The sequence below is a fragment of the Sus scrofa genome, chromosome 6, assembly GCF_054392235.1.
Source record: "Sus scrofa isolate SSC_HxYL_T2T_F1_AM1 chromosome 6, Sscrofa_HxYL_maternal_Yorkshire_Landrace_v2.0, whole genome shotgun sequence".
Classification (NCBI taxonomy): Eukaryota; Metazoa; Chordata; class Mammalia; order Artiodactyla; family Suidae; genus Sus; species Sus scrofa.
The window spans coordinates 59,400,828-59,416,635 of NC_139388.1; the positions used below are offsets into that span (position 1 = coordinate 59,400,828).

General features: G+C 58.5%; 2 protein-coding genes across 6 annotated transcripts in view; both read right to left on the bottom strand.

Annotated features, from left to right (window-relative positions):
- Positions 1–122: 122 nt before the first annotated feature.
- Positions 123–2,317, bottom strand: ASPDH (aspartate dehydrogenase domain containing). Its single transcript, NM_001243870.1, is given in 7 exon segments — positions 123–294; positions 746–900; positions 971–1,191; positions 1,274–1,423; positions 1,515–1,599; positions 1,856–2,000; positions 2,195–2,317. Coding segments are annotated over 7 exon segments (855 nt in total). The 5' UTR covers positions 2,250–2,317; the 3' UTR covers positions 123–250.
- A 3,226-nt stretch (positions 2,318–5,543) lies between these two features.
- The window catches only part of LRRC4B (leucine rich repeat containing 4B), a 65,364-nt gene continuing 55,099 nt past the window's right edge, over positions 5,544–15,808 (bottom strand). For all 5 annotated transcript variants that reach the window (XM_084961453.1, XM_021094798.2, XM_021094802.2 and 2 more), the window contains one exon: positions 5,544–7,555. In XM_084961453.1, the coding sequence (XP_084817579.1) occupies positions 5,687–7,555 (1,869 nt within the window). In that variant the 3' untranslated portion in view covers positions 5,544–5,686. The remainder of the gene's footprint in view (positions 7,556–15,808) is intronic.

Below are 15,808 nucleotides of genomic sequence, written 5' to 3' on the forward strand. Positions count from 1 at the left end.
AATGTAGTGCGTAGGTTCGCGCGTCCCTGTATGCCCGCTCCATGTGGTGGCGTCAGGCATAGTGTGACGACGCAGCGTGACGTCACGGGAGGGGAACAAGTGATCAGACACCAGACCAGGTCGGGAAAAGAGCCTCCAATATTTACTGAGACACGAGGGAGGTATGGGGACACCGAGGCCGGGGTAGGAGCCGGACGGTGGTGAGGAAGTACATGAGACAAAGATGTCCTTATGGGAAGGAGGAGGCTTCTCAGCAGAAATGGATTCCCGGCTTGGAGGGGAGCTGGCAGCAGCCTGCAGGGGAAATAACCGGGAATGAAAGGCTCAGACAGAGAGATGAGGAGTGACAGACACCTGGAAGAAGGGACAGGCCAAGGTGGGGATCGAGGAAGACCTAGAGGGAGAGCCTGAGACCCAGAGGGGCCCAGCGACCTAAGGAGAGGGACCAAAGTCCCAGAGATAGAGGGACAGAGACCGTGAGGGTGGACAGGGACACCTGGTAGGGTCCCAGAGAGAGGGGGACACAGAGGCTGAGAGCATGGAAACTTGGACAACAGAGAGAGATCTAAAAAGATTCAGCATCATCGCGCGCAGGGTTAAGGAGACTCAGAAACAACGATCAATCAATTAAGACAGAATCAGAACTTCAGACCGAGGCAACACCTGAGACGCAAGCTCTGCAGAGCATGAGAGCCCGGGGCTTGGGGTGAGGGACCACTAGCACTGGGGAGGAACCTGGCCTCACCCAGGAGGCTGCGCCAGAAGGCGGTGACAGTGGCAGAGCCAGTGACAGCACCGGGCTCAGCTGGGTTCTCCCTGTGGGTGTGCACAGCAAAGCTTCGGCCTGTGGGGCCTGGGGGGCCGCTCAGCTCCACATCCACCACGTGCATGTCCTTGAGGCTGAGGCAAGGAAGGTAATCAGTGCTACTGGCCTGGCCCCAGCCCAGACCCCCTGCTCAGCTTGGCTCACCTGAAATCAGCCACAAGCACCCCAATCACACGGTCAAAGCCCAGGCTGGGGGCGGCCAGGGCAGCAGCTGCCATGGTGTTAGAATTTCGGGGGGCAAAGGGGCAGAGCCCACGGACAGGGCCTTCATAGAGCACGGTGCGAGGCCCGGTGCTGTGCGCTGTAGCCAGGGGTCCCTCGAGCCGGAAGCCATCGGGGTGTGTGGCCATGGTGACTCGGAGGCTCTGGAAGTGAGAGCCAGGGTCAGGGGGGCTAGGGATCTCTGTTGGCCCTTTCCAGTTCCCGGGGAGCCCAGCGGACCCTCACCTGGAGGCCTCCGGCTTTGTCCAATCTGGTGATGTCGTCAGTGCCCCACAGGGCACCTCGGGCCACGAACACAGCGTGGCCCCAGCGATGCGAGGCCTCCAGGAGCCGCTGCTCCGTGGCCTGCTCAGCCAGGGCCGAGGGGGAGCCCACCTGGGGAAGATGAAGGCGGGGCGGGGCTGAGGTCAGATGACGGATCCCATTTAGAGGGGGGTGGTGCCAAGGCGAAAGAGGCAGGGCTCACCAGGAGATGGGCATAGCGCAGGATCTCTGCCCCAGATTCGTGGATTATTTTGGGATGGGCCACTTCCACCACAAGGTCAGGGTGCCTGGGAACGGGGAGGGGAGGGGGGAAGGCCTTGAAGACATAATAGAGCTCCCCTCCCCAGATTCCCTGAGTCTATGGAGGCCTGTCCCTCTTCGCCCTGGCTGGGGAGGGGAAATGGGCCGGAATCTTGTCCTATTTCACATTTGGGTGAACCAAAGCCCAGAGAGGGTGAGAGACTCTCCTGAGAGCACACAGCACCCAAGGGAGCCAGAAGAGGAGCTTCAAAGAGTCCCACTCTCTAGGGCAAGGTCACTGACCTCTCCCCGAGAGCAGCAAGGTTCTGGAGCTGCAAGGAAGGGGGTACGCTCCCCGCCATTCGTCCTGGGTCACGGTTCCAGACGAAAACGAGTTCGAGGCCCAGTTCTGGTCCCTGAGTCAGCAAGTGGGAGACAAGGGACTGCCCTGGGGAGAGGGGAAGAGACTCAGAGAGAAGGGGACAGAGCCCCGTGGTGGGGAATGGGAGGTGCTCAGGCAGACACAGAATCAGCCGGCCGCTGATTGAGACAGAGATGGAAGATGTGTGCGTGGAAGGCACAGGGGCTCTGGAAGCTTCAGAAAGGGGCTGGGGAAGAGGCCCCAGACGGTCAAGGACTCACCGAGGCGGCCGTAGCCCACTATGCCCACCTTCCTTGGGACCTGGTCGAGGGCCATGCCCTTGGGTGTGATGGTCAGGGGGCTGAGCTCCACCGGCGGCTCGCTACCCACTGCCCACCCCCACTGAAGGTTTGGGCAGCAGCTGATCTTTGGACATTTGACCCTTGAGCCTCTCCGGAACCTCCCCCCTTCCTCCAGCAGCGGCCCAGAGGTGGGGGTGTGGGTGTGCCGCGTGGGGGTGGGATGAGAATCTGGGGGGGCACTGGGCACGATGGTCTGGGGTTCTGGGGCCCTGAGTTTGTCCCCCCTGCCGGCCCCCCGTACCCGGCCCATTCCTTCTCTGCATCACATCCTCCTCCTTTCCTGCTGATGTGGAAAATTTCCTCTGCAGTCCCCTGCCCCCCTTTCTGGCTGGCCAGGTTGTCATGGAAACTGCATCCTACTTGGGGTGGGGATAGAGAAGGCTGGGAGCCAAGGATGGGAGCTGGCGATGCGGGACTCCTGCTCTGTCTGTCCCCTTGCTCCTGTGTTTTCCCACCTTTGCGGCCACTTCCCCTGCGCCTTGGCACCCGTGTTCCTCATCAGCCTCCCTCCTTCGTGTTTTCCTCCCTTGGTTCTCTGGCTCTGATCTCTCAGGTCCTTGCGTCTCTCCACCTCTTCCCGGATCTCCAGCCCTCTTGCTTCCACCCTGCCGCCTCTGGGCTGGCTGCCATTCTGCCCCCAACCAGGCCAGGCCCTCGTCTCCTCCCTACCCCAAGGTCTGCGGGAGGACTGGCCTGGCCGTGCCCGTTTCCCTGCAAGGCAGCAGGAGCTGGAGTTGGACTCACCCTAGTCTCAGTGGTCCCCAAACCTCCTCCAGCTCCCCTCCAGAACCTTCCTTCCTCCAGTCTGATCATTCCTCTGTTCACCTTGACTTCTCTCACCTTGTCCTCCCCTCCCCCAGCCACGATGCCACCAGCTTCCACCATCCCCCTCATAGTCTCACTCCCATGCCCATCCCTCCCTTCCCCCCACCTCCATGGCCAAGGAGCAGCCTGTGAGGCTCGTGGAGGCCCCGAGCGCCCCCGAATGAGCCCCAGCCACTGCGCCTCGCGGGTGCCTGGCATTGGAAATGGCGGAGGCTGCGGCAGTGTCGGCTCCCTGCCCCCAACCACCTGGTACCCGCTGCAGCGTTGCCGTGGCAACCAGGATGAGGCCCTGAAAGAGGACGAGCGAGAAAGAGCGCATGAAAGAGGGAGTGGAGCGAGCGGGGAGCCAGGCATCACTTGAGACAAGAGTTCTGAGTCGACAGGCCTTGAGAGCAGACAAGCCAGGCAGATAGGGTCGGGGACCCCAGACATGTCCCAGAGGCGGCTGCCACGGCCGATAAGGGAAGAATTTGCTTGAAGAGCCCCAGGTGGGGGAGAGATAAGATGCTGTGGGGGCAGAAACAGGCAGGGAGGTAGCGCAGGGCCAGGCACATGGGCCCGGCTCAGGCCCTCTCAGGGCACAAGGGGCCCCCGGGTGGGGTGGCAGGGGGCTTCCTGCCCACCCCGCTTTTGGTTGTGGACATCAGTTGTGGATGCCCCTGAGCCTGGCCGTCCTGCGCATGTGCCAGGCCTGCTGTGTAGGGGAGCGGGCCCAGGCTGGAAGGAGGGGAGGAAGGGGGCCCCTGTATGGCCACGGCTATGTCTGCACGGAGCAGTGACTCATCCTGAGTGACAAGGTGTTGTAAGTTGTAAGGTCACGCCTGCCTCCACTGGCCTCTGCCTGTCTAGACAGCATGAAACGGTAGCCCTTGTGGGCACTTGCCCTCTGGAGGCTGAAATGTTGGCCCTTGGCCTCCCCCTGCTCCACCAGCAGCTGCCCGCTGTCCTGGCCGACCCCTGGCATTTGCTCCCACTCGCTGGCTCTTGTCCCTCTGAGGGGTCTGTGTGTGGCCCCTGCCCTTCTGAGCTACAGCGTGGTCCCCTCTGACACCCTGGGCCTCCAGCCTCTGAGTTAACAAGACCGACGTGCAGTCCTGTCGGCCCCACAGGCCCCAGCTGCGGCTAGAGCACCCCCCACCGCCCTGGCCCACCCTGCTCACTCCACCCCTCCCCTTCAACGCTTTCACCAAGGCAGGGTCCTGAATGGGTCTGCAGTGGAGACAGACCCGTTCTGGTTTGGCTCCGTGATGGGCTGGATTGCATCCTCGCCTCCTGTCAAAGTGGGTGTGCCTTTGTTTGGAAAGAGGTTCTTTGCAGATGATGGAGATGAGGCCGTACTGGAGTTGGGGGGGGGTCCCTAATCCAGTCTGACTGGTGTCCTTATAAAAAGGGAAAATTCGGACCCAGAGACGTACCCAGAGGGAAGGTGATGTGGAGACAGAGAGAACTCCCTGTGGAGACGGGAGGCGGGGACGGGGGGGGACCCTGCTCCAAGCCAAGGAATATCTGAGGCCACCAGAAGTTGGAAGGGGCAGGAAAGGACCCTCCCCTACAGGTTCCAGAGGGAGCACAGCCCTGCCCACACCTTGACCTTGGACTCCAGACCTAAGCCCCTAAATTTCTGTTGTTTGAGCCACCCAGTCTGGGGCACCATGTAACCACAGCCCCTGCATTTCTGTGGTGAAGTGGGAGGCGGCGGGGAGAGGACCCCAAGACCTGCCTCGAAAGGGGGTGCAGGGAGATTAAACACAGATTAAACACCCGGGTGTGCTGGGTGCCCCAGCCCGTCGCTGGGGCCTCCAAGGTGAGGGGCAGGGGCCGAAGCCATTGGGAGGGCGGCGGGCCTTCTCTGCAGGGGCTGCCCCACTTGCCTTTCCCGCCACACACTTGCCCCCCACTCCCGTTCCCTTTGTTTGCTCTCATGCTTTCATGACCCCAAAAAAATGTTTTTTTTTTTTACTTTTTCCGTGTTTTTTTGTTTTTTTTTTTTTAAAGTAATTACAGAGCAGGTAGTCGTTGACGTAAACCTCCCTTCAGTATCAAAAGAGTCTGTGGGGCAGGAGGGGGCCGGGGGCCAGGGTGGGGGTGGGTTGAGGCCGCCCCACCCGCAGCCCCCGGGGGCCGGGGGCCGGAGGTGGACTCGCCTGGGGCGGGAAAGGGCCAGGGTGTCCGGAGGCTCTGCCATCGTGGCTGTCTCTTCAGTTTCGAGGGCGGAAGTGTTGGACGGGGGACAGGGGTCAAACTGCAAAAAAATGAACCGTAAAAGGAGGGCTGTCGGGGCCGAGGGGAGGGAACACCCCTCCAGAGAGCTCCTCTCTCCCCGGGAAGGCGGAGGGCCGGAGCGGTCGGTGGGGAGAGCGAGGAGGAAAGGCCCGGGGTTCCGGCCCCTTCCCCCGAATCCTGCGCGCCCTCCGGTCGCGGTCGCGGTCGCCGCCGGGGAGGGGCGGCGGGGCCGGAACCCCGGGGGCTCCATCCTCGCCCCTGTCCTGGCTGGGGCGAGCCGCCCTGCGGTCCGGACCCGGCTGGGGCTCCGAGCTGCCTGCCCCGAGCTGCCCCGGGCAGGGCCCGTCCGCGCGACAGGCGGTTTCAGATCTGCGTCTCTTGCACGTTCTCCTTGGAGCCGCTCTTGAAGAGCAGAGGTTCGTGGATGGAGTTGAGGCCGGGCGGGCCCTTGCCCCCGCAGCCCCCGCCGCTGGGGTTGCTGCTGTAGTGCGCCTTGAAGGCGGCCGCCACGTAGTGGTGGTGGTTGAGGTGGTCGCGCTCCAGGGCGGGCAGGGCCAGGTGGCTGTCCCCGCCGACGCCCCCCGCGCCGGCCACGGCAGCGGCGGCCGCCACGGACACGGCGGAGGCGGCGGGCAGCTCGTCCTCCACGTTGATGATCTCCACGGTGCGCGTGGGCCCGTGGTGCTTGTGGAGCTGGTGCTGCTTGCGCAGCTTGTAGAAGGCCACGAGCATCACGGCGGCCATGAACGTGATGGCCACGAAGCAGCCAATGATGATCTTGGTGGTCTTCATGACGTCGTCCAGGTCCTTGAGGGCGTTCTCCGTCACGTCCGTGATGGGCACCGTGAACGCCTTCTCCGTGGGCCGCGACGAGCGTGGGGCGGGCGCCGTGGTGGACGACGAGGCCGGGCCGGCCGCCTCCCCGGGCCGGCCGCCGCCCCAGACGCCGTCCGTCGTGGGCCCCGGGGGCTCCTTCTCCGTCCCCCGCGGCTGCAGGGCCTCCTCTCCCGGCTGCGTCTCCAGGGTCTCCACGGTCACCGTGGTGAAGTAGGTGTAGCCGCCGCTGCCCGCGCCGCCGCCGCCACCGCCGCCGGCGCCCCCGGGGCCGCTGCCGGGGCCGCCCCCGCCGCCGCCGCTGGCGCCCCCGGCCGCCACGGGATCCACGGCCGAGACGTTGAGCGTGGCCGAGGCGGTGGTGTTGCCGGCCGAGTTCGTCACCATGCAGGTGTACTGGCCCGTGTCCTGCACGGTGACGTTGGTGAAGTTGAGCGTGCCGTCGTGCAGGACGGAGATGCGCACGCGGTAGGAGCCGTGGGTCATGAGGGTGCCGTTGGGCGTCAGCCAGTTGACGGAGGTCATGGACGTGCCGGTGCGGCACTTGAGCTCGGCGGCCATGCCCTCGGTGACGTTGAGGTCCGTGGGCGGCTCCACGATGACAGGCGCGTAGCAGGTGAAGTGCGACTGGTCCAGCTCGCCGATGTAGCGCCCCTTGAGGCCGGCGGGCGCGTGGCAGCGCGCGCAGCACGTCGTGTTGCTGGGCACGGTCTCCTTGAGCCACCAGCTCAGCCAGAGCACGTCGCAGTTGCAGTGCCAGGGGTTGTGGTTGAGGTGGACGCGCTCGAGGCGGTGCAGGGGCGTGAAGAGGTCATGGGGCAGCGACATCAGGTTATTGTGGGATAGGTTGAGCTCCTCCAGCGACTTGAGGTCGTCGAAGGCGTTGCGCTCGATGGTGGCCACCTGGGCGTGCATCAGCCACAGCTTGCGCAGGCTGGTCAGGCCCTGGAAGGAGCCCGGGCGGATCAGGTCCAGCCGGTTGCCCGACAGCTCCAGCTCCTCCAGGCGCACCAGGGCCGTCAGGTTGGGGATGTCCTTGAGGTTGCACATGCCCAGGTTGAGGTAGCGCAGGTTCACCAGGCCCTCGAAGGCCGCCTCCGAGATGTATTCCAGCCGCTTGAGCTCGCCCAGGTCAAGGCGGCGCAGCGAGGGCACGCGGTTGAAGGCGTAGGACGGGATGCTCTCGATGGGGTTGTTGCGCAGCCAGAGCTCCCGCAGCTTGGACAGGTACTCGAAGGCCTGCGTGGGCACCGTGGTCAGCCGGTTGTCGAACAGCTCCAGGGTGTTGAGGCTGGGCAGCCCGTTGAAGGCGCCCACTTCGATCTTGCGCACCAGGTTCTTGCTCAGCTGCAGGATCTCCAGGTGTCGCAGGTGCTTGAACGTGTCCGTCCGGATCACCTGGGGTGGGGGAGGGCAGACACTGTCAGTGATAGGAGACGGCCACGGGGGCGGGGCCGCCCCGAGGCGTGGTCTGGCTCAGCCATTGGTCAGCATCTCAGGGGGCCCCGCCCCCTCCCCTCCTCTGTATAAAAGGAGGCCGGCCTGGGGGAAGGTGGCCCTCGGAGGCACTGGTCTGCCCTCCTCTCAGTTCAGCAAGCATTCTCTTACTCCTTGCCCCACCAACTTGTCTCTGGATCTATTTTTATTGATGGATTTACTTTTGCCACCTGGGACAGCATATGGAAATTCCTGGGCTAGGGATCAACTCCCAGCCGCAGCTGTGACCTAGGCCACAGCGGCAGCAATCCCAGATCCTTAGCCCACTGTGCCAAGCGGCATCTCCATTCTCTCTGGATTTATTGGTCTGTCCTGCAGTGAGCAGAGTGAGCTTAGGCTCAATGTCAATACTAATGGATCCACCAGAGAGTTTTGTTTCTTCAGTTTATTTTATTGACGTATAATTGATTTCCAAAGTTGTGCTAATTTCTGCTATATAGCAAAGTGATTCTGTTTTATACACACACACACACGCACACACACACACACATTTTCTTCATATTCTTTTTTGTCATGGTTTAGTCACAGGATATCGAATACAGTTCTCTGTACTATAGTATACTGTAGGACCTTGTTCCAGTCTATGTAGACTAGCTCGCACCTGCTAATCCCAAACTCCCAGTCCCTCCTTCCGTGCTACCTGCCCCCCCCCCTGCCCCGCCTCCAGCAACTACAAGTCTGGGCCACAGAGTTCGGAGCGCTGGCGAGGGCACCCAGCCATCCCCTTTCTCCAGCTTAGCTGTAAGACCATGAGACCACTGTGGAAAGCAGTTTGGTGGTTTCTTATAAAGTTAAACAGAGAGTTAGTTACACGGGACTCGGCCATTCCACTCTTGAGTATTTCCCCAAGAGAAATGACCGTGGCTGTCCATCCAATGGCCTGTGACAGGTGCTCACAGCCTCTGTGTTCATTTCAGTCTAAGCAGGAAGTGACCCAGGGTCCAGACCCACGTGGTGTTTGCGGGATGGAACACTAGGACTCAGCAAAGAAAAGGAATGAACTTTTGACACAACAACTTGGATGATCTCGAGGGCCTCAAGTTAAGCAAAAGCAGCCAGAAGCGAAGAGCATGTGCTGTAGGACGCATCCTTCCACCAGCAGTTCTGAGTGTGTGAGTGTTCGTGTGTATGTTGGGCCCCAGGGCAGGGGGACAGTCTGAGAAGGGGCACGAGGGAACTTTCTGGACTGATAGAAATGTCCCTAGTTGGGTGGTGGCTACAAGGGTGAAGACAAATGCTAAAACTCCCCAAACTCTACCCATAACATGGGGACATGTTATTCTATGTAAATTATGCCTCAATCAAAAAGATGAAAAGCAGTTGCATCGGCAGCTACCATGCTTTGGGCACTTCTTGGGTGCTAAACGTGGCTCTAAACCACCCTGTGAGAACTCTGAAGACTAGATTTTTGGCAACTTTTTTTTTTTTTTTTAATGGCTGCTCCCATGACACAGAAGTTCCCAGGCCAGGGACTGAATTTGAGCCACAGCTGCAACCTTTGCACAGCTGCAGCAACACCGGATCCTTAACCCACTGGGCTGGGATGGGGATCAAACCCCCAAGGCCACAGAGACAATGCCAGATCCTTAACCTGCTGCGCCACGGTGGGAACTCCAAGATTTTTTGTAACTTTGGCACCAAATCCCATTTGTTGGCCAGACCTTATCAGAACTCATGAGAAGCTGTTTTAAAGTTTTTCCAGATCCCACTCCTGTGATTATTCAAATATTCCGCCCTAGAAATCCTCACGCATTTGACAATAAGTGTAACAGACCCACTGAGGTGCTGTAAAAATATATGCTGTATATTAATACCCTTCTAATTCAGATGCCCAAACACAGCTAGACTCGAGAGTTTCACAAGAGGGATTATGAATTATCTCCACCTAAATTGGAAGAAATGGAAGCACAGAGAGGTTCAGTGACTTGCTCAGGGATGCACAGGATGGGATGGCAGACCTAGGATTGGGCCCAGGTTGCCTGGCTCCAGAATCTTGGTTCCCTTTTTTTGCTTTTTAGGGCTGCACCCATGGCATATAAAAGTTCCCAGGCTAGGGGTCCAGTTGGAGCCACAGCTGCTGGTCTATGCCACGACCACAGCAATGCCAAATCCGAACCATGTCTTTGACCTACACCATAGTGCCTGGCAATGCCGGGACCTTGACCCACTGAGCGAGGCCAGGGATCGAACCTGCAACCTCATGGATACTAGTCAGGTTTGTTTCCACTGAGCCACGGCAAGAACTCCCAGAATCTTGGTTCTTAATCCCTGAACTTGGTTGCTACCTCCCAGGGCTAAGGCTGTTGCACTACAGAAGCGGGTGGTGCTGGGCTGGGTGTGGGCGGAAGGTAAAATCTTACCAGATTCTCCTGTCACCTGCTGTGCCAGGTACACTGAGGCAGAGAAGGCCATGCGGCCCTCAGATGGTGTTTCTGAAGCCAAGATAATGCCATGGAGAAACGCACTGTAATATTAAGGGGGAAACCAGCATACCGGATGCTTGTGACTTTGCAGAACCGAAAAAAGCCGCTGAGGAATTAGGTATCTGCAGATAGGCACTAAGACAAGACTGCAAGAAAAATGCCCCAAGCTTTTCTTAGTGGTGAACTCCAGCTGTTGGGAATTATGGGCAATTTTAATTCTTTCGTTATTTTTTTCTTTAATGAACAATAATTCCGTTTAAGTAGAAAAACACTTGAAAAACTTTTTTTTTTTTTTTCCGAGACACTCGAAGTTCTCAGGCCAGGGAGCAAAGCTTCCCCACAGCAATGACTCGAGCCACAGCAGTGACAACGCCAGAACCTTAACCGCTAGGCCACCGGGGCGCTCCTAAAGACTTTTAAAAGAACCACACTGCCTGAAAGGCACCCAACAAAAGGAACAGCGACATTCCTGGTACTGTCACCATCATCCAGCAGTAACAGCCCCCATCCCTGCCGGTGCGCCCCAACAGGAACACGACGCCAACTACCTGCTTAAGTGTGAATTTCCTAGAGGCCATATTTGAAAAAAAAAAAAAGGTGAAATCAATTTTGATAATGCATTTATTTAGCCCAAGAGTCCCAAATATGAGGACTTTGGCATGTCATCGAGAGGCAAGCGTACTTATAAACTTAACGGATAAAGCGAAACAGAGAGTTGGTTACGCAGGACCCGGCCATTCCCATCTGACACTCTTTTCACGCTAAGCCTTCGGGGTCGGCTGCGTGTTTCACGGCCCACACCCCCAGCAGCTGTGTGTCAGGCTGTGCAGGCTTCCGAGGCGCTTTCTGGACTCAGTGATGTTTTATGAACAGGATCGAGTTTGGTGGACGGGGATGACTGTGGCCCCCGTTTCTGGAAGGAGGAAGCGGGAGCCCAAGCAGGTGGCGTGACTGGCAGGTCCCACCTGGTACGGCCACCACCTCATGTGTGCTCCTGTGGGCAGCATCGCCCTTACCACTCGGCAGCTGCAGAAATGGAGACCAAGGGTGTGGCAGTGGGGACAGAGTCCGGTTCTTGTCCCATCGCCTCCTCCCAGCTATTGGGCCTGTCACTTGAGCGCTCTGTGTCCCCGTGTCCATGGCCAGACTGGCCACCAAGGGGAAATGATGAAAATCCCTCTGGGGAGGTGTTGGGGGGATGAGAGCGCTCAGAGGCTCCTTCGCATCCTCATTCTTCCCCTTACTCCTGGCCTGAGTGACAGGGGCTGTGCCAATAGGGTCACAGCCCTGAGCCTCTTAACCGAAGGCCACACTGCTGCCGCCTGAGGAGGGTGGCTCCCAGGCCGGCAGAGAGCCCTCTCACCACGCCTTCCTGCTGCAAACCAGGCGAAAACCAGCCTGACACTTGCTGGTGCCCATCAGTCCCCCAGCCCAGCCCTCTGTCCTCCGTCTCCCTGTTCTGTCCCCTCTTCTCAATCCCTTGGCCCCCGCCCCGGCCTAGCCTCCTTCTCCCCCACCTAGATATTCAGCCCATAGCTCCCTGGCACACCTCACCCCACTGCCTTTGCGGGATCCTGTGCTCCGCGTCACGCTGCAGACTGAGAGGGCCATGGCAGTGCCAGCCCATCATGAGACACGGTCTCTGCCCTCGAGCAGCTCATCGAGCAGGCAGGGCCTTACCCACCCCCTCCTCCTGCGCCATCTTTCTGCTTATCTCCTGTTCTGGCAAGTCCCTGGACACAGCACGCATGCCTCTGCCTCTAGGCCTCTGTATTTGCCGTTCCCTCTGCCAGGCACACTTTTCCTGCTTTTTTGTCTGGTTACCTCCCATCTGCTCTTCAACACCTGGTTCTCCAGGCACCAGCTCCGGAGGATGTCCCAGCCGCATCTCCTCCCCAGCCCTGACCTGCCTCGAAGACCCGGCTGTCTGCATGGGGCGTGTCTTACCCCAGGGACCAGGCCCCTCCAGGGAGAGAAAGGACTAGCTCGCAGCCCAGGGCTGGGAGCACAGCGGCGGCGCACACTCATGCTTTGGCTTTGGGGTTTTTTTTATCTTTTTTTTTTTTCTTTCTATGGCCACACCTGTGGCATTTGGAACCTCCCAGGCTAGTGGTTGAATCAGGCTAATGTGCTGGCCTACACCACAGCCACAGCCCTGCCTGGATCCAAGCCACATCTTTGACCTATACCACAGCTCGTGGCAATGCTGGATCCTTAATCCACTGAGTGAGGCCAGGGATGGAATCCGAGTCCTCGTGGATACTAGTCAGGTTTATAACCTGCGGAGCCATGAAGGGAACCCCCCTCTTATAAAATTTGTTTTGCAAAATTTTTGTTCATATACTCTCCTGGGTCCTGGTGCATTTCCCCTTAATAATAATGTATTGTGAGCTTTTTGTCATATCATGAATATGCTTTTAAAACTCGACTTTTCGGGAGTTCCCTGGTGGCTTGGTGGTTAAGGATCAGGCATTTTTCACTGCTGTGGCTCAGGTTTGATACCTGGCCTGGGAACTTCTGTATGCCCCAGGCTTGCCAAAGAAAAATTAAAATACAATAAAATACGCCCTCCCCCAACTTTCATGGTCACCTAGACACCCTCCCTTCCCAGGGCTGCACCTGCTTTTGGACATTGAGATGGAATTGACAAGGTCAATTCTTAATTTTCTGGAACACGCCCCTGCCTTCTATCATTTCCCACAGAGAACACATCTAACCTTTAGAACTGGACAAGGATCACGAGGCTGGCCTGGGGTCTCTGCAGCCCGCTGGTGGTGCAGCTGTCTGTGTACAAGGCTAGGGGCGAGACGGGGGCCGGAGAGCCTTGGCCTGACCGCCCTGGGGCCCTGGGGCCCCGGCTCTGCTGCTGCGGCCTCGGCTTCCTCCTCCGAGGGACCCGGGGCAGAACCCAGCACCACGCCTCCTGGTGTGGTCTCTCTCTCAGGCCCATCCCTTGAGACTCTAAATAACAAGACAACAAAAAGCTTTCCCAAGCAAACACAAACATCTCTAGAGCCCGTGTGACCCACTGCAAGGCAGGTTAACTCTAGGTTTCCCAAACATAATAACCACAGATGCCTTCTCACAGGCTTTTATTTTTTGGCTTGATGTGGGATCTCAGTTCCCAGCTCAGGGATGGAAACTGGGCCACGGCAGTGAAAGCACCGAATCCTAACCACTAAGCCCCCAGGGAACTCCCCAGGCTGCCTTTTCTTATCCTGTGGGAAAACGCTGGTAAAGCACAAAGCAGATCCTCAGTTGCTGTTTCCCTTAACAATAGGAAGAACAGCAGCAGTAATAACAACAATAGGAGGATCCAGTCATTACTGATCACCAGGGAGAGAATGAGGCGGATTCTTCAAAGGTCAGACTTGAGCGTTTGCTCTGACACACTGAGAACAACGGATCCGCTGGCCCGGGTGCTGGCGCGAACTCCTGGGACCGCCCCCCCCATCTTAGTCACACGGAGTCCTGGGGGTCTCCCCAGTTCCCAGCAAACCCATCCACTTGCCCCACCCTGCCCCGCCCCCCTCCTTCCAGGTCCCTGTTCCCAGCGTGGCCCCTGTAGCCTGCCCTCCCGGTCAAAAGTGGGCCTGCAGCCTTGAACCCTGCACCACAGCCTTCCCTTGTTAGGACTGGTCAGCTGGTGAGTCCGCCAGGTTGGTCCTTTTTGACTGTCTCGCAGCCATCTTTTCTCTGTCCCCCTGGCCCAGCTCAGGCCTCAACCTGCCCGGCTTCCAGTCTCTCCCCTCGAGTCCATCTCCGGGTCTTGCTACATTCAGAGCTGACGCTGTTTCTGCCCCCTCCTCTAGAATCCTCCCTGGCTCCCCAGTGCCCTCCATGGAAATCCAGCCTGCCTTGGAAGCCCGGCTTGGTTGGCCTGTAGGCCCTTTCCCCTGCAGCCCTCACTTGGACTGCGTTTTAGCCAGTCTCAACCTCTGGAACTACCTCATGGGTGCTCGATCTTTGCCTCTGCTGTTCCTTCTGCTCAGAATACCCTTCCCTTTTCATCCACCTGGAAAACGTCTGCTTGCCCTCTTGCACTGAGCCCAGGCGTCTCTCATCCATCCATCCATCCATCGTTTATTTATTGAACAGAGAAAGCACTTCTGAAGGGGCCAACAGGGAAGGGCCATTCTCTGTGAAAGGGGACGTTAGCCCTGCAGAGCTGTCTCAAGGACGCGAGGTAATCAGTGAGATTCGCTCAACGCAGGGCTTGCCACCTGCAGATGCCCTCCAAGCCCTGGTACCAAATGCCAGGCTCTGGGCTGGGCGGCCCATCCGTCAGCTCAGCTTGTCCCCTCCAGCCCTGCAGGGCAGGTGGTGGTAGCTCACTTTCACCGAAGGAACCAGCTCAGCGAGGCCACGTGAGGAGGGCTTTGAACCTAGGCGGCGCACAGGCGTGCATCGTACCTGTTTCAGAGGCCAGGAGCCACGCCTCAGCAAGGCCAGAAAGCTCAGCAGAGCTGTGCCTGCAGGAAGCGGGAAGCACACAGCCGGGGTTCTGTCAGTCTCTTGAGTCCTCTGGACAAAGGAACTGAAACTACACCATGTCCATAAGGTGTGTCCCGGCAGAGCCCAGGCTGCTGCCACTCCACATGATTTGTCCCCAGTTGTGACGCGAGGGTGTGGGTGAAGGGAGACGCTGGGGCACTCCCAAAGTGGGTGCGGGGTCCCCCCTGCCACCAGTCACTTCAGTGATGCACTGGAGAATAAGCAGGACGGGGGTGTTGCTGAGAAGGGAAGCCTGGTTTTATTGCTTTAAATAGGGAGTCCCTTTATTTTTAACAGGATTCCAGTCTTTTCTCCCTCCTCCTCTCTGCAGGGTGACTGGGGAGCAGCCTCGTGTTGGGCGGTGGGGAGAGTCAGGGTTGGGTTTGGCTTTGCTGCTGACCAGCTGTGTGAGCTTGGCCGAGTATCCTAAGGTCTCTGAGCCCACTTTCCACAAAGATCCTGCAGGGTTGTTGTGAGGCTTGGACAAGATAGTGAGTGCCTGGGGCCTGGCAATCGGGCAATAAGACATACGTTTAAACTGTTGATGCAGCTGATAATGATCATTGACAACTGTCTTACCTACCTCTAGGCTTCCAGTTTCTTCCCCAGCCTCCTTCCTCTATATCAACTGTCAGAAATACAGTTCAGATCCGGCCACATCCCTGCTCACAGCCCTCCCATGGCTCTGTCTGACTCTCGACCTGGTGCCAGAGGCTCTGCAGGACTGGCCCCGCTGGCCTGGCCTGTACTCCAGGCCCAGGGAGGTGTATGGGGCTCTACATGCCCGCCACGCTCTGCCCAGCTCTCTGCCTCTGCACAGGCTGTGTCCTCTTCTGACCACCTTCTGCAGGGAGGCCCTCTTTGGCCTCCTGCTCACCTACTCATCATGGGGATTCTCTTTTCAGACCTTTATCACACTGGTTCAGTGCGTCTGTCTCCTTGCTGGCTGTGGGCCCTTCATGAGTAGAGACTCCATCTGAGTCATTTCCACGTTCCCTGCACCCAAGTCAAGGCACGCTTGCGATGGCCCTCAGCCAAGGTCTGTTGAGTAAACAGACCAGAATGGACCAAGCTCATATTTGGAGAGTACCTGCTGTATGAGTCAGTGTGCCTGCTGGGCTTGTGGCCTGGGTGCCAGCACCCAAAATGTTGAAACCCTCAATCACAGAACTTGGGAGGTGTGAAAGAGCACTGGTGTTCTGCTTTTGGTTCTGGTTCCAACTTTTTTTTTTTTTTG